Source organism: Lissotriton helveticus, chromosome 3_2 (genome assembly GCF_964261635.1).
Source record: "Lissotriton helveticus chromosome 3_2, aLisHel1.1, whole genome shotgun sequence".
In the NCBI taxonomy this organism is placed as follows: domain Eukaryota; kingdom Metazoa; phylum Chordata; class Amphibia; order Caudata; family Salamandridae; genus Lissotriton; species Lissotriton helveticus.
The window spans coordinates 24,408,252-24,433,951 of record NC_136062.1 but is presented as its reverse complement, the minus strand read 5'-3'; the positions used below and the strand labels follow the sequence as shown (position 1 = coordinate 24,433,951).

The 25,700-nt window shown below is 47.1% G+C and overlaps 1 protein-coding gene across 2 annotated transcripts in view; it reads left to right on the top strand.

The window, feature by feature from the left end:
- Nucleotides 1-25,700, top strand: part of LOC144826433 (transient receptor potential cation channel subfamily M member 7-like) — a 1,864,676-nt gene that overhangs the window by 1,541,630 nt on the left and 297,346 nt on the right. For both annotated transcript variants that reach the window (XM_078684758.1, XM_078684759.1), the window contains one exon: nucleotides 19,675-19,756. In XM_078684758.1, coding sequence (XP_078540884.1) covers nucleotides 19,675-19,756 — 82 coding nt within the window. The remainder of the gene's footprint in view (nucleotides 1-19,674; nucleotides 19,757-25,700) is intronic.

Below are 25,700 nucleotides of genomic sequence, written 5' to 3'. Positions count from 1 at the left end.
CCCACAAGAGGAGTCAGAAACACTGGAGCTGGATTCTTGGCAGAAGAGGGCAGCTTCCTGATCAGTGCATAGACTGGAGAGTCGGCTTCCTTCGGCACTTACTATAGCGAGCTGCGTCGGGCAAGTAGGTCATCGAACTGCTCCAAACCACCGTGCTTTGCCATAGCAAATGAAGGTATATTTATACCTTGAAGGTGTTTAGGAATGCCATGTTTGACATAAAGTCGGGCATATGAACGTCATGAATGAACCCCTAAGGAATAGATGTTCATTGTAAATCTAACTGAGTTCTTGGAGAAATCAATATTCAAGCAAGGGGAAGTCCCAAACGGCTTATGCTGGTTTTCCAAGAAATCGTTGTGACGTTTGGTGAACGGATGGAAGTAGCCATGCTTGTATTGGTGTAGCATGGGATATGCCTAAATAAGGGCTTGAATTCTATGCCTATATAAGGGCAATGTGAATTGTACCTATATAAGGGCATGAATCGTGAAAATCCATTCAGAATCCAAAACACCATACAACGGGTGTATGGCTTTACAACGCGTGCTTTTACACCGCGTGCCGTTACAACACGGTTTTTTCAACGCAAGTCGTTACCACGACTTGCGTTGGAGGGGTGCGGACTTAGGAATTTTTAAATTTACTATTCTAACACCAGCCTACGTACAGTAGGGAAGGTGTTGGATAGTAAATAAAAAAATTCCTTGTCCTGCAGCACCCTCCAGCGCAAGTCGTGGTAACGACTTGCGTTGAAAAAAACGCGTTGTAACGGCACGCGGTGTAACAGCCGCGTCGTAAAGGCTGTTCCCCCCATACAACACCATCCTTCAGCTCACACTTCTAAACATTCATATATCCTTTTCCCTATCCATCTACTCATCCATCCATTCCTCTTCATCCATCCATCAATTCACCCTCCTTTTATCAATCCAGCAGTCCATACTTTCACACCTCCATGCAGGCGACCATTTGTCCAGACTTTTATCATTCCAGCCACTTTCTTTGTCTGTCTCTTGCAAATATTATTATATCCTTACTTTCATCAGTTCATTCGCCCTTGCATCCCTCCTTTCAGCCTTTTTTCCCTTCCTTCTCGTCAGGTTCTTTCCTTATATTCATATGCCCTTCATTGCAATCTTCGATCCAGCTCTCTCTCTCTCCCTCTCTCTCTCTTTAATTAACTCCTCTTGCTTAAGCTTTGTTATCAGTGTCCCTTATTTTAAAGAGCTTTTGTCTGCAGAGCTGTAGAAAGGTAGACAGCTCATAAATAACTGAGAGTGTCCCACCCGCTTAAGCCGCAAAAGGAAGTTGGGGGGTGGGGGGAGTTCATGACGTCACTGAAAGTTGTTGTTGAAATACTACTGAAAACTAGCATATAGTAGTGAAAGCAGCAAAAGGCTTATATCAGTGCCTATAGCCCTGTCCTCCTCTTGCTGACAGACATCAGCTGGGGACACCCTCCTTTGTCATTTGGAGGGGATTAGGCCTTCTCCAGGTAGATGAGGGTGTGGGAGAAATCTGCATGAGATAATTAACCCACACTGACAGCCAAGTCCTTCCGATAAGGAATAAAGGGAGGCATTCACATTTATTGCACCACTCACGGAGACAGAGAAGGGGCTTTCCTTTGATATTTTGGGAGGGAGAGAAAGAAGGAAAATTATAAATTTGGAATCAGAACAGTACAGAAGATTTTCTGACCAATCATGTAGTGCAATACCAACGGCGGTGGTCAGATGCTTGTACTGATTTGGACTTTGTGGGATCTGTCTTCCACACTTCCTCTGGGGGCCAGGAAAGATGGACTTGCTATGCACTGTAGAGGTGAAGGATCCACAGAAATTTCTATGCACTGGTCTTGTGGAGGGTAGCCCCGGAGGGTAGGTCCTAATTCCTTCTGGACTCACAAGTGCCCTGCAGGTGACCAGCAGGCTGTGGGACATGGGTAGTGCAGACAAGCAGTGTAACCTTCTTTGAGTGTGGTCTATTCCAAAAGGGATGAGGTGGTACGTGTGAACACCAGCAGAAAATGGGAAATCTGGTCTGCTGTTCATTAAGGAACCCACGTTGCCCCATCCCCTCCGGCAAGTGTTAGGGTGCGCGCTGTTGATAGTGTGGATCAGAGCAGGGGTAAGGTGCAATTGGACCAAAGTTTTATAGAGGATCTCACTACCCCAGGAATGTTGACCAAAATTATTGGTACGGAGGAGTCTTTTATGCTACTGTTTGATGTCCTGTTCTATATTGAGGTCTATTTCGTACTTTGCCTAACAGGGGGATTTGTGTGTGAATGCCAGGGAGGTAAGGAGGTTGTACATGTTTTAGCTAAATGTTTAGTAGACAAGAGATGTTGGAGGGATTTTTTAAAGTGTATGGGCTCCCCAGTGGAGCACTCTTTAATGCCAGTGTGGGTTGCCTAGTGTCGGATCTGTAGGTAGTAGATTCCTTCTCGGAGATTCCACAATCATGTTTAATTTTCTCAAACAACTTCATGGCGCCTCCAGAACAGAACTCTCAAGGCCTAAAGCATCTCTTCAGCCTCTATGTCTGAAAGTCACTGGACACTACTCCTGGTGTGAAATCTGAGTTACCAACAATTGGTGTTAGGGGAGGGGGAATGTAGTAGAGCCATCTGTATGTGGGATGCAGTCCCAAACTCCAAGCATGGCCCTAGCCACTAGGGAGAAATAGAGGAGTCAGTTACTCGTGCTTTTAGAAATCCATGATACCTCCCCCAAGGGTCTGGGAGCCAGTTTCAGGTCTGTATAGCACCCTTATTTGTCTTTTCTTGAAAGTAGCACAGTAAATTTGAAACCCCAGCCCTCCATCCTTTAGTTGTCTCATGCAAGTCTTTCCAGAATGTCTCGACCTCTCATCTTTCCAAATATGAGTCATGCAAACTGTCTGTTGTTGTAGAAAATATTTCCTTTTCAGGGGAAGAAACAGGACCTCAAAGATATATAGAATGCGTGGCAAGAATGTCATCTTTAGGGGCGTGGCTTATGTGGCATAAATGGCGGCCGCACTTTAACAAATCTCCGCATCAATTACCCTGCCATCTTACATTGATCCTGCTCTCCTCGCTCCATCTGACACCACTATGGCGCTGAAGCAGCTGCCCCCACCAACACTATACCGATGAGCCGTTTCTGTACCGCAACTGGGGAAACAAGGATTTGCAATGCAATAGGTCTCTCATTAGTGAAAGTTTGAGCTTTTGGCGTTGCAAATAATAATGTTTGTTAGATTTTTATTTTGTAAAAGAATATGCCAGCAGTAGCATACGTAATAAAAGAAGGAAAGGGTGCAGCACCAAATGCTGTTACTGGGTAACCCTATGGAGTTGTAAAGGGATCTCTAATAGCCACATAAGGTACTGCACCCTTAATGCCATTCTAAAAAGAAAAGATTGCAGCTGAACATACGTTTCCAATTGTTTTGATTGGAAGTGATAAGCTAAATAAACAACAATGGTGCATTTTTAAAACACAAACTAACAAAAATCTCACTTCCAATAAAAACAAAGGGAACGTATGCTCATTTATTTATTTGCAGAGTTTTATATAGCGTTGGCTAGACCCGGAGGTATCAGAGCGCTTTACATGGGGATCAACATGTTACAAGTTACAAAAATTACGACAGTTACTAGAACATAATGAAACACAGGAAAAACAAACAGTGATACACAGTAAAACATGAGTTACTAGAGCAAAGTAAAACAAAGATACTTCTTAAGTTACTGGAGTATAGAATTACAAGGACACATGTTCTAAGGGGCATAGAAGGAGAAGGGGGAGAGAAAAAGGGGAAAGGAATGTAAATCGAAACTGGCAGACCAGTAAGGGGGAAGTACTTCAGGGGAACAAAGCAGAACAAAGTGAAAGATAGGCAGACAGGCTGGGCAAAGGCAAGCTCAACATCCAGTGAATGGGAGACAGTACAAGAAGAGAGGAGTGTAGGGACTTAAGGGGTAAGGTCGAGCTGTCGGATAGGGAGCAGTCCAGCGTCAAAGAGGGTAAGGTCGAAGCTACTCAGATAGAGGGCCCGAACAACGGGCGCCGATTGCAGTATCTACAAAATGGCGGGAGACCAAAAATCCAATCAAGAGAAATAACGGGAGCTGGCTCCACGGAGCTGGACAAGATGGGGAGGCAGCCAACCCCTCAGGGAGGAAGGAGGGCAAGGAGATCGCGGTTCATGATCGAGACATCAATGTGCACAGGTTCAGGTGCAGACGTGTTGTCGTTAGGTAGGCCTCAGAAGTCAGGGAAGGTCAGCTCAAGGCTCCAAGGCAGCAGCCATGGAGAAGGGAAGTTGCAGCGGGGACCGGGAGGGCGTGACTCTCCAGGTTCGAATAATAAAAGTAAGAGCAAGATCTGGGGCACCGGACTTCAATGTCGTGGTACTCACCGCTGCTGAACCATCGCCGTGGGGAGACAAGATTTGTTCAAGTCGACATTCAGGAGGCGAAGCAGGAGGATTAAACAGCTGCGGTTTGATCCCGGAGGCAGAGGAACTTCTTGGAGGGGAGGACCCAACCCACAACCACCAAAGCCATCCAAACCTTGTTACCAGGCATCGGCTGTGATGAAAATAGGCTCCGTTGTCAGCAAATCTTCGGTGGTTGCCTAGGAAAGGCGGGGGCGGAAGGAGACACAGCGGAGAGACGAGGAGAACTATGCCCGATGTCCGGCTGGGTAGGTGACAGCCGGGGCGGAGAACCGGGGCCAATCTCCTCTATAGCTGTTGAGGCAGCTCCACCGTGCATCAGCCATGTTGCTACGACTGGAGAGTCAATTTCTCTGAAAATCTAGAGCCAAAATGCAGGGAATTGGAGAGATGAGGACCGTTGTAAGCATGACCCCAGGTGAGTAAAAGGGTCCATGGAGGGGTTCAGTAACAAGGAATAGTAGCCGAAAAGGCAATCCCTAGCTGGGAGCTCCTGGCTGGAGCGCCTCACCTGTCGGCCATCTTGAGGTCAAAAAAAAAAAAGAAGAAATGAAAATATTTCACTTTTATTTTATGCATCCCGTTTTCCTTTAAGGAAAACGGTCTGCATTAAAAAAAACTGCTTTATTAAAAAGCAGTCCTAGACATGGTGGTCTGCTGAGACCAGCAGGCCACCATCCCTGGGAGGGCTGGCATTCACAATGGGCTCGCAAATTGTGAGAGGCTCTTTAATGTTAATCAGCCTCGCAATTTGCGACCCCATTGGGAATCACAAAACAGTGTAAACACACTGTTGTACTTTTCGCAATGTGTCGCAAATTGCGACGCGCTAAATGAAAGGGTCGTACATCTGGCCCCTTCTTATTTATGCAGTCACATAGACATGTCAAACATAGCATTATGTAAATATAAGTAATATGTACATTTGTTAAGCAGAACTAATGAATAGGTCTTTAAAAAAAATACAAAGCAATACACATATGTAGGTACATCTCTTTAGTCCAAATAAATGCATATATACAAATGATGTTAACTAAGGTAAGCGAGAGTATCCGACCCAGCCACAGCCACACTCCGAGCAACCGCAAGTCCTTCTTGGAAAACACTGGGTATCTGCAGCTCAATCTTCCCACTAAGAGACCAGGAGGTCTTAAAAAGACCCTTTACATATTTCCAAGGCGGATCTAAACATGCCATGAGCTCAAGAAAAACAAGGACTGCAAATAACTTGATAGAAATATCAGAACCCATCTAATGCAGACGATGTGGAAATCGTAACTTCAATGCCAGTCAGGATGGTTGAAGAGGTGCAGACAGAAGCTCAGGTATTTGGGCAGGTCTCAGGATATGCGCTCAATAGGGCACTGTGCAACGATGAGCGGGTGGTTAGTTCAGCTGTATACCTCGGAATCAGTATCTCGGCAGACCTCGATAAGACAGTGGACAGGAATATTGGGCCTATGATTATTAAAGCTAAACAAGACCTTGACAGGATGCATAAACTACACCTGTCACTAGTGGGGCATACGAATGTGATAAAAATGAATATTTTGCCTAAGTTTCTTTATTTATTTAGGACAATTCCACTTTTTTTTAGGCCAAATGGTTTGCGGTATTGGAACAAATAATGAATAGATGTATATGGACACATGGCAAGACAAGGAGGGCATTGCGGTATATGACTCTTCCTAGGGCTAGAAGAGGCTGGGGGGTCCTGAATTTTAAATTGTATTATTGGGTGGCGGCGCTCCAGTACATGCAGGGGCTGTTAGGTGGAGCAGCAGGAGACCTAAGAGTTAAAACTGGATCCATTGATGTATACGCGGCGATTCTGGGCGAAGATGCGGGGAATTCCCTTCTTAACTGTGCTGACTCTAGCTACTATAAGAGAACAAGATTTAAAACGCTACAGGCAGCTTATAAGATATGGGCAGCCTTCTCGAAAAAATACAGACTTGGAAGATTCAATGTATATACACACATGCTTAGGAATGTGTCCATTCCAGGAGAAATATTTGCGGACTCAGTCATGGCCGAATGAGAAAGACGGGGAATCTTGAAACTGGGAGATGTGACGGGGCCCGATGGGATTCTCAAGCTCAATGAGCTGCAGGCGATATACGGGATTGATAGAAGGAGCTTCTTTAAATATTTACAGGTCCGGAGCTTCTTTTCTAAAAAAAAACAGGGAGGATAGGCAGGGTTTAGCAAGAATAAGATCCTTGGGTGGACTGCTCTATCCGCAGATTTTATTCAGAGCTTTCTGCAACAAAGGCGGATGATTTGGGTAACTATGGCACTAAATGGGTAGAGAAACTGGGGATAGAGCAGGACTGTTTTCAGGAATCATTGAAACTGGGGCAGACCTTGTTATGTTCAGTGGGGCTACAGGCAGCACTATAAGACGATATATTCCCTATATTATACACCTGCAAGGATAGCTCAGTGGGGGGGAACCACAGGCATTACTTGCCCGCGCTGCGATTCCTTGGAGGCAGATTAATGCACATTTTTGCTAACTGCCCGCAGTCCATAGAGCCATCAAAACATTTGTTTTTAGGTCCTTGGGAATTAAGGTCACCCTCACACTGGTACGGATTATACTCTGGGTTAGCGGAGAGCCTGAGCAAGGTCCTTATGCCCACTTTCTATTTATGGACATGTCTGTTCTACAGATATGTATAGCGAAGGCATGGTTGGACAGTGCACCTCCAACACTACACCATTGGTTAGCTAGGCTCCTTGCCTTGTTTAATTTAGAGAAGGGGATCTATGCAATAAAGAGCAAAAGGGGCAGATTGCTTGGGAGGCGAATATGGGAACCCATCCAGAGCTGGAAGGGAAATAAAAAAAAATCACGCTAGGTTATCAATGCTGATGGGCTACTCGCTTTCGTTCTTTCTTCTTGTCTATGCCCTTCCTTTTCTTTCTTTTTTTTCTCTCCTCTTCTTTTTTACTCTTTAAATTGATTTGTGCTGTCTGTACACTCTAGAAATGCGAATATGAAGGTATTACAATGTATGGAAATTGGTTTCTTGCTATGCTGTAACACCAAAAACTTTTAATAAAAATATATATATTTTTTAAAGAAATATCGGAACCCACAAAGACGTGTAAGAACGTGGCCTCCAAATGCTGGCAGCAACTCGGGAAACCTAAGCTGCCAGCACCGTTAGTACTAGATGCTGATGAATATTATTACCTTAAAACACAACAGTTCAGAGGGTCATGGAAAAACAGGTATGCACATACCAGCCTTTTTACGAACAGGGCGGAGGCGTTATTCCCAGTCTCTCGCTGGGCCCTCCCATTAATGCATGCAGATTGGGCAGTTATTCAACATAGTTAAAAGAAATGAGAGGGACCCTTTTACGCCAAAAGAATAGGGTACAATACATTAATGTTACAAAAAGGGATTCCTTTGGACTAAAAGCTATAGGTTTCCTATAACTAGCATGATTTACTCCACTCACTACAACGGTCACACAGACTAACAATTCTGGGAACAATCCTAATGGTCACTCAGGCTGTTCACACTCCACTTACACCATACATATAGTGAGAGTAGAAAGTTAAACCCAAACTCAAAATACACAGTTTTGTTTAAAACAACAATACATCAATGTATTCATAAATGTGTGTGTAAGAATAATTTGATACAAAAAACACGAATCATTAAATAAAAACCAATCTAAAATCAATAGTCTATTGCACAAAAGATTAAAATACAAACTACATAGAGGGTACACATTAAAGAAGACAACAGACTGTCATAACACACACATCCGTGGTGAAATAATAAAAACAAACTAGAACCCGATGCTATGATTGATTGGTAATCTGTGGTTCCATCAGGTCCATGGATGTGCGTGTTATGACAAAGTCTGTTTTCTGTTGTCTTCTTTTATGTCTTTCAGATCACTCCCCTGCTGATGAAACTGGGTCGTAAGTATAGGGAAGGGTCAAGTTGGAAACTAAATGCGTGGGGCTTGAGAGACCGGGATGTGGCAGTCCGCATGAAGAAGAACACTGAATTCTGTTGTCAGGAAAATGAGAAGTCTGTTTCATCCAAAATAGTCCTCTGGAAAGCTTATAAAACAGTCCTCCGGAATAGTGCCCAGAACCTTATAGCCCGGAAGAAAAGAAAGATGATGGGATCCATGGAGGAGCTGGAGCGTAAACTGCTGGAGTTGGAGGAGACATTGGTCTCGGATCCAGATCCCCTCACCCTTTGACAATTAAGTCTCCTGAAAGATGAGTACCGCACTTTAGCACAAGACGGGTCCAAACTCAAATGATAATCTCCTTAAATCACGTGTATGACACCGCGGATAAGGCTGTAAAAAGCCTAGTGTGGCTGGGTAGGCGGGAAATGGAAGCTAGATGGGTGCATCGGAGAGTGGGCTCTTAGGGGGATTGAGTTGAGACAGACGAGGCCATAGCTGAAACTTTTGCTCGCTACTATTAGTGCTTTTACGGAGCCTGACCACTAGAAGCACTGCCCCCACAAGATTATCTGAAATCTATCATTACCCCAGTTTTAGAGGCTGAGTCCAGTGCGGCTCTCGATGCCGAAATTACACTGGAGGAGGTCGAGGCTGCCATAGCCAAACTCAAATCTAATATGACCCCTGGAACCAATGGGATCCCCGCAGAATTCTACGAACGATACTCTCGGCTACTAAGACCGCACCTATTGAACTTGTTTGTAGCAGCAAATAAAAGGAGTTCCCTTCCTCAAGACCTTGGGGGGGCGGTAATAGTAAAGAGCATTATGATTCATATTGTCTGATATCTTTACTTAATATGTAAGTTAAAATCATGGCTACTATAATGGCCTCCAGACTCCTACTGACCATTGTACCTCTGATCCATATGGATCAATCATGCTTCATGCTTGGGAGATCGACCCCATACAATCTTCATAGAACACACAATTGGGTGAATGAAATAAAGGATCACTCATATCCCCATGTCTTTCTTACTTGGTGCTGAAAAGGCGTTTGATGCGGTACACTGGCCTTTTCTTGATGGTACCCTCCTTAAATTCGGCTTTTGTCCCCACAACAGGAGATGGATCAAGTTAATATATCGAACCCAAACAGCAATGGTCCGAGTTAACGGGGTAGTGTCAGCAGAGTTCCCCATCGGAAGAGGCACAAGGCAGGGATGTCCCCTGTCCCCTCTTCTTTTCACTCTCACTATAGAGTCCCTAGCCCGTGCTGTGCAGGGCCACCCTAGAATCTGAGGTTCCAAGATTGAGCGAGAGTCTGGATTAAATTGTGCTTTATCTGACCGACTCTTCATTTTTCCTCCCCTTGACCTTCCAACTATTTGAGGAATATGGGAGGTATTCGAGTTATAGCATCAATTGGGATATGTCAGTGCTTTTCTTCCCACAGAGTGAGCTGGAAGTCCCCTCACTCCTGCACCCCTTGACAGTCGCTACCCTCGGGTTCAAATATCTGGGCATATTCATGACTTTAGAAAGGGAAACATGCTATGTGCGTCAACTGTTAAGAGCGATACGATCATGTCAGGGGGACATGGAAAGATGGAGAAGGTTGCCTCTCAGACTGATGGAAAGAGCAGCCATGTTTACAATGTTCTTCTTGCCCAAATTGCTTTATGCCCTGCAGAACACCTACTACAGGATTCCCCCCAAGACCTTCCAGCTGATTGACAGAGACGTGCAAAGTCTACTATGGGATGGTAAGCACCATAGAATTGCCCTGAAAACGTTATGCCATAACCAATATGAGTGTGGGCTTGTGCTGTCAGACTTACGGACCTACAACTGGCCCGCACACCTTATTAACATGCCCCTTTAGAAGGACAGCTCCTGACTGAAGAGATAGGAAGGGGAGCAATTTCTCGAACGTGCAAAACTCTTAATAACAACATGCCTGAGAACCTACGTAACCTACAGGGAAGATGGGAAGAAGAAGTGGGAAGTGCTTGAGGACATTGACTGGTAGGCAGCCATGATGCACCACATGAGGTAGCAATTTAAGTTTGACTGCGCTTAGTTCAATTTAAAATATTACATAGGGTGTACTATGAAAGACGCTGCTTGCATGCATTGGGGAGGGCACAGACCCCATACTGTTTGAGAGGTAGGAGAGAAGATTTGGAGTTGCTCCTTAATTCCGGGCTACTGGGGGATATTACTGGGGAACGCGGCAGAGTGCTCTCGACCGAACATCCATTGGACCCTAAATTCTTTATCCTGTGGATCCCTAATGATGTTGATTTACCACGTGCTCAGATACTGCTTTGTGGCCTTGGCCTTAATGTAGCAAAAATAAATATTGCTCGATTTTGTGGAGTGAGAGAATGCCCAATTATACAAGAATGGAAACTGGGAATTAACATGGTTAGGACTGCCGAAAAAACGACTTATGCCTCAAGGGGGTGCTCGAGGAAATTTTGCAAGGTGTAGGGTAAATAGTTGCATTATTACTCCTTGGAGCACTTTGAGCCAGTGGGTGAAAAGGACTGATTTGCCCTGAAATGAAGGGGAACTTCGTTAAATGCCGTATTGTTGCATAAACTGCGGTGCGGAGATCTGTAAAGAACTGGATGTAGACTGGCTAGTGTTCTGGATGTGGGTGGGGGCTGGAGGGGGGGGCATGATAGTTCACACTGAACATTTTTTCATGCTATCACTGGATTTGGTTTCCAGCTCTTTTGTATAATACATGCATCATCTCCTTTTTCTCAGTTTTCAAAATAAAAATGTATAAACAAATTTAAAAAATCATCTTTAGTGCGGTTATGTGTTTCACCCAAGAGAGTGCATGATTTTTCCAGGCTGCCAAGGTGGGTTTGGTCTCATGCAATAAAAGCTCAAAGTTCATTTTAGCAAAGGTTAGAAGATTTGGTGCCAAGTATCTCTGGAATCTATTTAACCTGTAGAAATGTATGTGAATGTTTTCTTTAGGTTGGGCCAATGCAAAGTTGATGTTTTAGTCACATTTCCATCTGCAGAATGAATACAGTGAAGCACTAAAGATTAACACTGTAGTTAAAATTAAATTGATATATTTCGTTCTGGAAGTCCAATTAAATTATAAGGCCTGAACAGGCCATAATCAGTTTATTAAAGGTCCCATCTGTGACAGGCTATCTGTGGACAGATCCCTGGCTGAGTTAGACAGTTATCCCAATTGCTCAGCCCCCACAAGGGAGCACACATGATCACCTGTAACCAGCGCAGTGCCTTTTACCCCCAACTGCGCAGCAGCCAGCGGCCCTTTTTTTGAAAGGAGAGAACTAGCTTTTAGCACTCAAGTGTATTTTAGCAGAGCATACAGTTAAGCGAATAAAACATGCAGCAAAGATTTTTTTTTAAAACAGATGGTTTAAAATAAAATAAAAATCTAGGTGGAATCGGCTAAAGTAGATTCAAACCAATTCCTCCCACTGAGGCTACAAGCCCAGCCTAATTACATCTGTGGCATTTGATAAATGTGCTAGGACTCTTTTCCCTATCCTGAGTTTATCTCCGACTGTTTCTCGGGACCAAGGCCCCACTTCCAATATAATGGAAGTTGCTTTGTTGTCTTCTTTATCAAGAGTCCCGTCTAAAGGACAAACCTAAACCATATATGTGTGTGTGATCCAACTTGGCAAGTGATTTAGAAAACCGTGAAACATGATTCTCAACTTACTATTTTCTCTGCTGAAAAATCCTAGTGGTCTGAACACTACCAATGCCACTCTGAAAGACATAAACAGTAAAATGTGGTAGATGTGTACAAAGGTTTTCATTGCATCAAGTCGCCATTCAGACTATATTTGAATGCTCAAACATACTTAAAAATAAACACCAGGTTGTATCTGACACAATGTAAAATACGTTGAACACATCATCGCTATTATCATGTTCTTCTACAGTGCAAATAAGCCCCTACATTTTCACTAATTTCCTGACGAATTTACCTTATGAACATACACTACCAGACCCGTTATCAGTTTAAGTCCGGCTTGTTTACCATTAACAGTCTTGGGAAAGGCATTATGTAGCACTTGTTTTAGATGTTCCTTTTTGCTAAGCCATCCTTGAACACTTTGCAATAGTCATTATTAGATTTTATGATAATCCCTTCAGTACAAGTACAATAGACTTGCAACAAAATTGATCCTGTGTAAGAGTTTTAAGTATGTGGGAAATCAAAATCTAATAGACATGATTACCCAAGGACATATAAGAATCAGAAACAATACCTAGTCTAAATTTCCTCCCAATAATCTATTTTAAAACTGCAACCATGTATTTGTTTGATCTCTCTGTGTTTGAAGGGACAACAACAGTAAAACCGTGGATTTAGAGGCATTATTAGGCTTAACCAGGCTTGTTGTTCACCTCACCTGTGCATGGATTGTGAAATACATGTTTAAAATAGTCTTGAAGAAGATGGAGTTGAATGTAGGATCTTCTCTTCTTTGTTCTTAATACTTAAGGTCAAGCTGGTCAATGAGTTTATATATTTTTGCATTGACTATTGTAATGCATTTCCCAAGGCTTGTCGGCAAGAACTATGAAAATATACAAGAATATGGGAATGGCCGGATAAATCTTTAGAGTGTGGAAACCCGAATCCATTTCTGAAAATAATGTGAGCTGTTCACTGGCTGCTTATAAATAAGGCCATCTTTAAATCACAAATGCTTATACTATTCAACCTCATTGATTAGCTGCTAGCTTCTGTAAATATCAGCCCGACGTAATTAGTCAGCCTCTCAAACATTTTAAGTCTCCAGATTTAGCCAAACTAAATTTTGGAAAGCAATTGTTAAGAGTATGTGGATCCTCTTGGTGGCATAACCATCCTCTCTTCTTGAGACGAGGACAGAATTTGCTTATGTTAAAAATATGCCCCAAAAACCTGGCTGTTCGATCAATCTATTTAGATGTGCATTATATTTCTCTTTCTGAAGTGTGGTCTCACTTAACGGATTGCGGTACAGCTCTAAAGGACCTTGTTCTGGTGTGTTAGTTGCACTCTTAGGGGCATATGTATGAAGCCTAATTCCCATACGCAAACGGGCCCAATTCTCAGAATCATCCCAAAAGGCCCTCACAATATACAGAATCGCAAAATTTGCGATTCCCTATTTTGCAAATGCATTTCACGAATCGCAAATTGCGATTCCTTAAATACAATGCAGGAAGCCCCCAAGTTGTGCGATTTTCCCCTTAAAAAAAAGTGCAATTTACCACCAACTTCTAGTTGGTCGTAAATTGCGATTAAATTACCACCAACTTCTAGTTGGTGGTAAGTTGCGATTTCTTTGAAAAATGCTCTTTTTGGCATTTTTCAAAGTGGCATATGGTGCACACACATGCCCTTAGGACATGTATGTGCGCCACATGTGCACACATTCATATTTCAGGGGTGCAACAAGGTGTCCTTTAGACACCCTTGCACCCTTGAAATTGCATTCGCAATTTGCGAGTACCTAATGGTTACTCGCAAATTGCAAATGTTTTCCCATTTATTCCTATAGGTCCACAGGAATTAATGGGAAGGTATTCCTTAATTGCAAATTGCAATTTGTGATTCGCATTTAAAGAATATTAAGGAATCGCAATTATTATTGCGATTTCTACATACTTTGCATTTTGTGCATCCTTACTAGCGATTCGCTAAAAATCGCTATTAAGGACTCACAAAACGGTTTGTTCATACATATGCCCCTAAAACATACAGCTAGATGGACATAGCATCTGTTCAAGAAGGCATAAAACCATCCAAGAACAACTTGTCACCTCTTTCTTAGCCAAAAAGGATTTTGTGTCTGTGGTATCAAATGCAGCAGACACTTTTAATATTGTGATCATGGCTGCTTCAATCAATCAATCAATCAATCAGAGTACTTGTAAAGCGCGCTACTTACCCGTAAGGGTCCCAAGGCGCTGAGGGGAGGGAGGGGGCGTGCTGAGACTGCTTGAAGAGCCAGGTCTTGAGTCTTCTAAAGGCGAGTAGGTCATGGGTCTGCCGTATATGGGTTGGGAGGGTGTTCCAGGTCTTGGCGGCGAGGTAGGAGAAGGATCTGCCGCCGGAGGTCGTTCGTTGGATGCGGGGGACAGCGGCAAGGGCGAGGCTGGTGGAGCGGAGCTGGCGGGTGGGGGTGTGGAAGCTGAGTCTGCTGTTCAGGTAGGCTGGTCCGGCGTTGTGGAGTGCTTTGTGTGCGTGGGTGAGGAGCTTGAAGGTGATCCTCTTGTCGATGGGGAGCCAGTGTAGGTCTCTCAGGTGGGGGGTGGTGTGGCTGCGACGGGGACCGTTGACGATCAGTCGGGCGGAGGCATTTTGAATGCGTTGTAGTCGTCGCAGGTGTTTGGCTGGGATTCCTGCATAGAGTGCGTTGCCGTAGTCCAGTCTGCTGCTGACGAGGGCCTGTGTCACCGTTCTTCTTGTTTCGGTCGGGTTCCACTTGCAGATCATGCGGAGCATGCGGAGGGTGTTGTAGCAGGAGGAGGAGAAAGCGTTGACCTGCTTAGACATGGAGAGGGAGGAGTCGAGGATGAATCCTAGATTGCGTGCTTGGTCGGTGGGTGTTGTTGCTGTTCCCAGTGTGGTGGGCCACCAGGAGTCGTCCCAGGCTGAGGGGGTGGGTCCGAGGATGAGGACCTCCATCTTGTCCGAGTTCAGCTTCAGGCGGCTGCTCCTCATCCAGTCGGCCACGGCCTTCATTCACTCGTGGAGGTTGGTTTTGGTGGTGTGGGTCCTTGGTGAGGGAGAGGGTGAGCTGGGTGTCGTAGGCGTAGGAGATGATGTTGAGGTTGTGATGGCGGGCCACTTGTGAGAGAGGGGCCATGTAGACGTTGAACAGCGTTATTATTATTATTATTAGGGAGATTTATAAAGCGCCTGGTTTACGCCCATAGGCGTGTCCCCGCGCTATGGTAAGTAGGGTAAGCAGTCCAAGCAGCCATCACAGTCACCTACCGTCTGAAAAGATGAGTCTTAAGTTTCCCCCGAACAAGGATTCCGAATGCTCCAAACGTAGTTCTGGCGGCAGGTCATTCCACCGCTTCGCAGCCAAATATCTGAATGACCTGCCCCCCATACACGCTTTCTTTATTTTAGGGATTTTCAGAAGTCCTGTACAGGAGGAGCGCAGATTCCTTGTAGGCTCATACCGGGTAACCAGACTCTGTAACGGGGCAGGGGCTTTGCCTCTCAGAATGCGGTGACACGTGGCTAGAGCCTTGAATTCCACCCTGCTCCTGACAGGAAGCCAGTGCAAAGCCTGGAGCGCTGCCCTGGAGGAAGATCTTCTAGGAAGCCTCAAAACAAGGCAAGCAGCAGCATTTTGCAGCACCTGGAGGCGGTTGAGAGCCTTTCCCGTGGCCCCCAGATACAGCAAATTGCTTTAATCCAGGCGCGAGGTGACTAAAGCATGCACCAGCGTCCGGCGAGCTGTAATAGGCAGGAGATCCAAGACCTTCCTCAGAGTTTTTAAAACTCCGAAGCATGTCCCCACCACTCGGCTAACCTGGGAGCCAAAGGTACGGTCAACATCCAGCCATACCCCAAGGTTCCTTACCTCCTGGCAGGGGACAGGTGTCTCTCCTAGGCAGAGTGGCCACCATGCCGACGACCATACAGATGGGCCTCCCCCACCACGAGCACCTCAGTCTTACTGCCATTGAGTTTCAGGCAGTTGGCGGACATCCAGGCTGCCAGTTCTTGCATGCAAACTCTGAACTTGTCCGCCACTAGACCAGGTACACGTGAGAGGGATATTACCAGCTGTGTGTCTTCGGCATAGGACACAAGACGTAGTCCATAGCTTTCAACAATGGCCGCCAGCGGGGAGACATATAGATTGAACAAGGTCGGACTCAGGGACGAGCCCTGCGGCACGCCCTGGCCCAACCCAATCGCCCTAGAATAGCAATCTCCCTGGTGGACTTGGAAGCATCTACCTGTCAGGAAGGACCGGATCCATCTAAGCGTTGGGCTGAGGGATGAGCCCTGGGGGACACCGCAGATGATGTCGGTGGCTTCGGATCGGAAGGGTGGGAGGCGGACGCTCTGAGTTCTGCCGGAGAGGAAGGACGTGGTCCAGTCAAGAGCCTTCTCTTGGATTCCGGCTTCTAGGAGGCGTGTCTTTAGAGTGCGATGGCAGACCTTTTCGAAGGTGGCTGACAGGTCCAGGAGGATGAGGGCTGATGTTTCACCGTTGTCTAGTTGGCGCCTGATGTCGTCTGTGGCTGCGATGAGGGCTGTCTTGGTGCTGTGGTTTCGTCTGAATCCGGACTGGGACGGGTCCAAGATGTTGTTGTCTTCCAGGTGGCGGGCCAATTGCATGTTGACGATTTTCTCGATAACCTTTGCTGGGAGCAGGGAGATGGGCCTGAAGTTCTTGAGGTCCTTGGGGTCTGCTTTGGGCTTCTTGAGGAGGGCGTTGATTTTGGCGTGCTTCCAGCTTTCTGGGAATGTCGCTGTTTCGAAGGAGATGTTGATGACCTTCCTTAGTTGGGATGCGATGGCTGCGTCTGCTTTGTTGAATACGTGGTGTGGGCACGGGTCAGACGGAGATCCTGAGTGGCTGGAGTTCATGACCTTGTTTGTCTCGTCGTCGTTGACGTTGGACCAGGAGTTCAGGCGGTTGGCGCTGGTGGTGTTCACAGGGGAGGTGGCGTCTGGCGTAGTCGGGGTGGTCGTGGTGTTGAAGCTGTCGTGGATGTCAGCGATCTTGCGGTGGAAGAAGATGGCTAGTGAGTCGCACAGTTCTTGTGAGGGTGGGATGTCGTTTGCGCTGGGGTTGGAGAATTTCTTTACGATGCTGAAGAGCTCTTTGCTGTCGTGTGCGCTGTTATCCAAGCGGTCTTTGAAGGAGGATCTCTTGGCTTCATTGTCATCCAGATTGCAGGAGAGCTGACTGTTTTGTCTATTTTGGGTGAAAACTTGGTTGTAACAATGTACATTGACCTGCAAATGGCCTTGCAGTTAAGAAGTAGCCCCCTTATTAAGATTGTGTAATGGTAGTGTTTGTCATTATTTCAATTCTTGGGCAGAAGAAGACCTTTTTTAGCTATGAGTTTTCTTCGATTTTTTTATAGCGTTTTTGATAGAAAATAAGTGATTATAGACACTGTCGCAGTCCATGATAATCGATGAAGGGTATGACTATCCTACACTTAGTGCTATATATATATTTCTAATCATAGTTGTGACTTCATCTTGCGGAAGGTCCTTAAAGTCAGATAGTGAAATGGTCTTAAATGGTCTTAAACAGGATGTGGTGCAGCTGCTAGAGCTGCCGACTCGGGAGCTGAGCATTCGGGTTCAAGTCTCTGCTTCGGCTCAACATCTTGTTTTTCTGGGCAAATCACTTAATCTCCCTGTGCCTCTGGACAGTGCCTGGATACCCTCACGAGTGACAAGCCACGCTATATAAATCATCAAATATATTTTATAATTTATCAATATTGGTGTTGTTACCAGGCAGGAGAGTTAACAAACTGATATGAGCTTAAATTCCACTCTTGTCAACAGTGCCCTTCTTAATTAGTTCATTGTTTCCCTGAACGTGTGATTGCTCCTCTGGATGCAAAACATTGGATCGACTCAGAGTAGTACTTTCAGGAACCGGTGCTCCTAATGCAGTACTTCAATATTTGAACACCTGATTTGAACAATGTAAACATTTTCTGTGCCTACAATCTGCTAATGGACGTTATTTCTATCCTGTGAGTGAATTTTTTATACCCTGCTCTCGCCAACCCAGCACCGCAGCTGCGATGGAGAGAGCTTCAGTGCGCATGACAGTTTGGCCGGCTTGAGACAGCCTGCCAGTCTGTCATGTGCACTGATAACAGTGCATACCACTCCCTGTGGGATGTGGCATGTTATCCCCCTAGGCCCACCCCCCCAAAACTCCGGGAAACAAAATAAAACAATAATAACCCAGGTTTATTATCTGTTTTTTGTATGCTGCTGGTAGGGGTGGTGAGGCTTCTCCGCGATAGTGGAGGAGCCGCTCCTGTTAGACCTTCTTCTGATGGATCCTTCTGCCAACAGAATTGGATTTTCCACAGTTTGATCGCATTCATTTTCAATGAGTACAATGGAGTTAATATAAAGTTTTACAAAATGATAGTACACAGTTTCCTCAACAGTGAGTAATTGTGCCTTGGTGCAGACCTCTGCAGTGGCACAGAAGACCGTAAACAGACCCCTTGAAGAGAGCTGGCATTTAATCATTGGACTAGTCATACCCCTAGTTAAAATATTTATGTTTCTTCAGTATTTCAGAAGAACACCCTTCTTGTGTCCTCTCTGCCCTTTCCCTTCATTCAAAAAAAAGAACACCCATCTTATATTTCACCACTAAAGAGCTTGGGCAAATGTCGGATGCCAACTGTTTGTGGTGTTTTCTACCAAAGGCCATTGTAATAAGCACTTTCTGATCTATAGCAGTGTAAGAAAAATCGAACTTATTTATTTTTGGAGTTTTCCATGCTATCCAAGGGATCTTCTAACCAAAGTTTAAAGTATCCAGCAAAAAACATTTTCCACTCGCAGATGAGAACATGAGAGGAGGAGGCCAGCTCTCCCTGTGAACGGTGATGGGTGAGAGAGGATCATGCTGAAAGACGTGGGTTCAGCCTGATACCAGGACATACCCAGGGATAGGTGATGGATAATATCCCCAAGGCCAGCCATGCCCATGCTTAAATAAGATGGTGGAGTGCGGGCAAAGTGCCCTGGAGGGCTTGCACCAGGGCCGTGGAATAAGATAAAAGCTATGAGTGGCTGCCTCCTTTATGGATCCCTTTCCAGATTGCTCCCTATCCTGTCCCCTGGACCACAGGGCTTCCAGACCAAGCATGGCTGGTGTGCTTCCCTGACGGGGGAAGTGGATAGGGGCTTACCCTCCGACCATACACGGTATAGCAGAGTGGTGAGTGACGTATGCATTCATGTACCTTGGTTGGTGCTGAGCCTCTGGTGACTCTTCTTTGTCTCATACGCCATCCAGTAGTCGGTGGGCGTCTGTGCTCCAGCGGTGCTCAGCTCACTGTGGATTACTGCGTGTTGTGAACCATGGGGAAGGGTGAGCGCCAACAGCAGTGGTGTGCCTAGCTGAGAGCGGTTTCTGTTCCACCATGATGGGACAGAGGTGGGTGCAGTCTCTTGGTATTGGTTAGTTCTTGAATGTTTTACTTTTTAAACTAATATTATTTCCACAAATTCTGTGCAGGATGAACTTAGCACCCACTGTGAAACGCGAGACACAAGAACATTGGCTAAAATGACTGAGCTTCAGCAGAAATCTCTGCCAGGTAAGACTGAGAAAGGTCAGTTTTTACCTTGGAAGACTCGCTTTTATGTATTAATTGGAGTGAAGATAGCGCAAATGTGTGTTTTTTAAAATGTACAAACGTTGAGATCCTACCCGCGGGTGTGCACTGTTCAGCAACCGATGCAGCAAAGTTGTGACATAACGAGTTTTGATCTGGAATCTTAACGACCCTAGTTCTAACCTGAATTTATGGGATTAAAATGTTTACTTAACCCCGCCCAACTTTCAAATGTTTATGATGTGTAATGCATGAAAATGTGGAATGTAAATTCATTGTAATGTGTTGTCATTGTATTGTTCATTTATTATTTATCTTGTCCACCAACATTCGGCATCGTTCTTCATAACACACGCTTGGTGTCTGCAGAAATATTCCTTTCATAGAAATGTTTGACGTAACACAGCAGACTGAGGAGTCTTTCATGACGACTTTTACTTGTAGCAGCCACGGGATGTCCTTGAGGTCCTCTTTCTCGGATTTGCGCTGGGCTGGATGTGCCACATCAGGTTGCTCCTACGCCGCCGTCAGTGGGGGTATGGAGGAGACGATGTGTCTCACCTCAGATTCCGCAGCCTCGTCCCGAGGTAGCTGTTGGTTTCTGTCTTTGCTTGCGATGTCTTCGCCCTCCCCTGACCTTTCGGATGGGCGTTGGAGGACCATCTCTCGTCCCGGAGGCCTCTGCCCCTGGGTCACCACGGCTGGCATTTGTCCCGTGTCCGTGTGACCCCCAAAGGTGGATGTCACAAATGGTCTCGCTTGCTCCTCTCCGCAGATCCTGGGTGTGCGGAAACATCGTCGATCAGCTGGTCTTCTTTGCCACTGGTGTTCTTCCGGCCTCGTGTTCCTCGCACCGTTGTCCTGGCACTTGTCGCCTTCCTTCTCTTCGGGAGTGTGAGTGGTCTTCCTGCACTCCTCTCTCTTTCCTTGGTTGTTTCACTGTGGGGACGTTGCTACGCACTGACTTCTCCTTCCACTCTTAACTGTGGCAACAGGCCACATGGATATACTTCCTTCCTTTTCACGGTGGCAGACGTGCCACTCAGATCTCTCCTTTTCTTCCTTCCTTTTCACAGTGGCAGACGTGCCACTCAGATCTCTTCTTTTCTTCCTTCCTTTTCACAGTGGCGGACGTGCCACTCAGATCTCTTCTTTTCTTCCTTCCTTTTCGCGGTGGCAGACGTGCCACTCGGATCTCTCCTTTTCTTCCTCCTGCATCGCGACATCACTTGGACCGATCTTGTGTCTTCTCTCCTGACCTGGGTCCTCCATGCAGTGCGCGCACTCTGCATGTGTACCCCTGGTCTTGTCCCCGTCGGGGACACTTTCTCCTTCTTCCTCAGCAGCCAGAGTTGGTGTCGCGAACCTTCTTTTCTTGATTCTGGTTGGTGACGTTCGGGGGTCCACGTCCGTAGACCTTTTCATGGTTGAACGTCCTGGACCGTTTGGCGGTCCACTTCTGCCGATGCCTGGCAGGTTGCCTTTGGTCGTCCTGTCGGACTTTGCGCTTCACCAATCTTTTTGGGGACCTGTCGCGGGTCGGCACTTGATGGGCGATCATTCTGCGGATCGGCTCCTGGGAGGCGCCACGTCGTGTGGTCGTCCTTTTGCGCTACAACAATTCTTGGGGACCCGTTGTGGCTCAGCACTTGATGGGCGATCATTCTGCTGATCGGCTCCTGGGAGGCGCCATGTCGTGTGGTCGTCCGCGATAATTGTTCTGCGCGATGGCGCTGCATGCGCTCTTCTTTCTGCTTGCGGTGGCTGTGCGTCGCCACGTGGCGCGTTGTCTGCGCACTTACTGTTCAGGGTTCTTGGACGCCTGTTGCGTGTCGTTGGGTACTTGTTGCTTTGGCTGACGTCAGGTACTTGCTGCTTTGGACCGTTGGCGGGAGTGGTTGATGCTGCGGTGAGCGCCTGTGGCCACAAGGCGTCACTGCTCTCTCCGTCCTTTGATCGCGGCAGTCTTGTCCCTGGACGTTCTTCCAGTGCTGGGTAGTCGTTTCCTCCAGACGTTCTGTCAGCGCTTGGATGCTTAGTGAGGCATTGGTGCCTCTTCCCACGTCGCGCTGGAAGTGGCAGCTGCCGACTCCTTGCTGGTGTGTGTGGGTGTCTCCTGCGCTGTTGCGCACTTACTTGCTGCGTGGGATTATATGCTTTTCTGGGGGGGGGGGTGTTACTCAATCCATTGCCCCTTGCTACTGTTGACCCATCGTGGGTTTGTGCAATGCTTGTTGTTCTTTTCTGGAATGGCAGGTGCGCTTTTTCTTTTGGCCACTGGGTGGCAGTGTTGCTGGATGCTTCCCTCTAGCAGCAGCCTGCTTCGCCCCGGGACGTTCTTTCCTGGTTGCCTTCACACTTTACTGTCCCTGCTGCTCTCGGGCTGCACCGGGGGCTGGAGTGAGATCTCACCTCTTTCCTCGGTGAGTGCTTGTCTATTTTCTCTTTGTTCCTGAGAGGCAGGAGGGCCTGTGCGTGGGAGTGAGGCACTGCTGCGTGTCTGCGCACAGGGGGAGGGGGGAAATGCTCCGTGTCTTGCCGGGTTCACCGGCACATTTCGCTTTCTCCTGTTTGTGAGCGCTCTGGCAGCCAGTGTCCCTGGGTCACAGTTACAGTTAATTTCGGCGGCGCTGGCCGCTTATAGGCGCTTCATTTTTCTGCCGGGGAACCGAGGAGGTGGGGGCATACTCCTGTTGCCGGCGCCCGTTCTGCCTTCACTACTCTTTGCCCTCCCTGCCCGCGGCAGCCTTCTGCAGTCCTCGCGCAGGCAGGGGGGTTGGTGTGCTGGGCGATGTGTGGTCGTGCGGGGTGCCGGCTATTCAGATCCGGTTGCACGGAGCGCAGAGCATGTCCTGTGCTGAGCGGGTGGGCTCCGCTTCAGCAATTATTTGGCGGGTGTGTAGTGCCCGATTCAGGGCACAGAGAGGCGGCAGTTTCTTTTCCTTTCGCGCCGCACGTTCGGGGGCGCTGTAGCCGTGCGGGGTGGCACCCGCCGGCTAGTTTAACTTGCGGCAGTGGTCACTTATCTCTCCCTGCCCGCTGCAGCCTCACAGTTCAGGCGCGGGCAGGAGGGGGTGGTTGCAGCATGCTGGTATGCAGGGTAGTTACCCGCCTTAGGGGATAGTGATGCGTGCGGTCCGCTGGGTCACACCCGTCATGGCGCCATTACTTTGCGGGTGAGCTCCGCTGGCTCTGCAGTCTTTGCTGGGGCTTACCGGCGGGCGGGCTCCGCTGGCCCGCTAACTCTCCGGACCACGTTGCGAGGGGGGTCGGGAGGCGGGTAGCTACTCCGCTCCCTCCCCCTCGTTATTCTTCTTGATTGCGGGTCCGGTCGCCCCTTCCCACGCCGTCTCTAGTCTCTGTGCCCCGCCGCTTCCACTCACACACGCGGCGGGGGCAGGGGACGACTCGGGCAGGCCGCGGGTGGGCTCCGCTGGTCCTGCTTATACTTGGGCATTGTTCATGGGCGGGCACTTCTCGCCCTGGCTCACCTTCGGCCGGCGGGCCTGATGCTCTGTTGCGGTCGTGGCGGGTGGGCTCCGCCCAGCCGGTGCACCTCTCCGGTGGGTGTCTCTGCCTCGCGGCCGTCGCAGGTGGGCACTGGGCGGTCCGCTCTTTCCTGGTGGCACTTGTTGGTGGCGGCCGACGTGGGTGGGCTCCGGTCGGCTTGCTGTGGGCCTCCCGGTCGCTGCGGGGCTCCGACGTGCCCACAGGATTCTCGGCGCGTCGCGCCGTGTTGCAGGGGGTGCCCTCTAGGCGGGCAGCTCTCTTCCCCTTTTTCTTTTGCTGTGGGTAGTGGCACGCATGGGCTGCACTACCGGCCTCGTCGCCAGTGTAAAATTGCGAAGGGCCCTAGGCCCGCATGTTGGAGAGCAGCAATGATGGACACTCAGACACCAGATAGGGGTAGTGGGAATGGCCACGAGCACGTGCGCTCGGCCCCTTTTATTGGCAGCGTCATGTGACACCATGAAGTCTGTGGTGGGTGTGTGTAAAGTATGATACATCACTCGGGAACACTAGAACGTGTCCATGCTAGGACACTACAGGCATGATGAAAAATTGTTTTGCAATGTTATTCACAAATACCGCGCCGTGTAATCATCCTCCTTTTCCGTTGATGCAAACTTGCTTGACCAGGGTAAGACTTGTCATCTCCCTCCCACCCCCGCTCCCCATGCTTTCCCCCGGCCCTGTGATGTGCTGGGTCTGCCGCAGCCTCCTCTGCTCTGTTCCATTTCAGGAGCCCTTGTGAGGAAGTGTGAGCTTCATATTCGCAAAAGACAAAGGATATACATGAATATTATTATTAAATCTATCTTTTTAGACAGCTATTGACTATATAAAACACACTTTTCAGGAAAGTTTCACATCAAATATAAAACAAAACTTAGAGAGCAATTATCATTACAGCATGACCTGTTTAAAGAAAAATATGCTTAAATAATCATGTTCTCTGCACATCCTCTGTTTTGCAATCAGTCTTTAATTTTGCAGTGTAACCTATATATTGATATGTTTCTTTGCAAAATGTCCAGTCCGAGGGTGTCTCTGAACCATCTGCCTAATAGGCAGGTCGTTATTTGTGACTCGCTGCGATTGGAATGGAATGGATCAGCAGACCACCAGCCTTGAGTTTGAATTCCCAAATGAGAATATATATGTTTTTTATTATTTTGCAACTCGTGTTCTGTGAAGGAACCGCTGCTTAAAAAAGTCCTTTTGGAAAAGCGTCATGGGGGAGCAGATAGTGGTCCCATAGATCACTGCGTACACCCTAAGAAGCAAATCGGAAGGAGCGCTTATTTTACACACTTCCCAATTACGATTTTGTATGGATAAGGTAAATTCATTTTGCGAACCGAAAATGCTTTTATTACTCAAAAAGCGGATGGGTTTCAAACCTACCAAAAAGCCATTTTGCTGTTTCAGACCCTGGGAGTTAGCAGATTCTGGAGTTTGCAATCACAAAATGGCGTTGTCCATAAAGTCCAAGATCTGTGGCTGAAATGACAAAGTAAATCCAACCGTTGTTAGTAATGTAGGGTTAGTAGGGGTTGTGGCCTGTCTAGACGCTCTGTATTTTATTCCATCTGTGTGTGAAGGGAGTGGGTCGAAGGTCGGAGTAAGGTTAGCAGTGTAGCAGTCACGCTGGCATAATTTGTGACTTAGTCTGACAGATCTAGTCTGACAGCCTAGAAAGCCAATACCCACAGTAGAATGTCCAGGGGTGAAAAAAACGGATTCCTTGACCGGTAACTAGGGTGAGTTCAAGTTGGTGCTGTTTGTAGGAGGATACCAGTACCCTTACTTCAGGAAATAAACCAATTGGGGAAGCACTTTCTTAAAGTAGTACCTTGTATCCCTCTCATGCTTAGTGTGGTAGGAGCCCCAAGCCTTGTGGGAGCTGTAAATCACCGCTGCTGAGCGGTGGGCTGCAAGGATATTTCTAGGCACTACGGCATGAAAGGGACTTCTGTGATATGCTGGTCAATGGCAGCAGGTACAACAGATAACTGACGTACAAGTGTACAGTGAGTGTTTGTGAAGAGGCCCATTGTGCTCCAGGACCGAATTTGAGTAGAGAGTATATGGGCTCAAAATTGAGTAATGATTGTAAGAGTCTGGAGAATGGATGGGGTGGTGGCATTTGCCTCAAGAGTCTGTGTGGAGCGGAAGCCACCTGTTCATTGGTGGAATGTGAGGCTCTGGCTCGGTGGGTCATCAACCATTTTTGCAGCAAACTATGGGGCATGCAGTTTAAACCACTGGTGGCAGTGTTCACCACCAATGTATGTCTGCTGCCGTATAGAGTACATACAAGGTGTTAAAAAGGTCTTGGCAGATTGTTATCAAGACTTCCATTTGAATCCTCAACTTAACTGGAAGGATGAATAAGTCATGGTGTGTGCCCTCATGCGTGTTA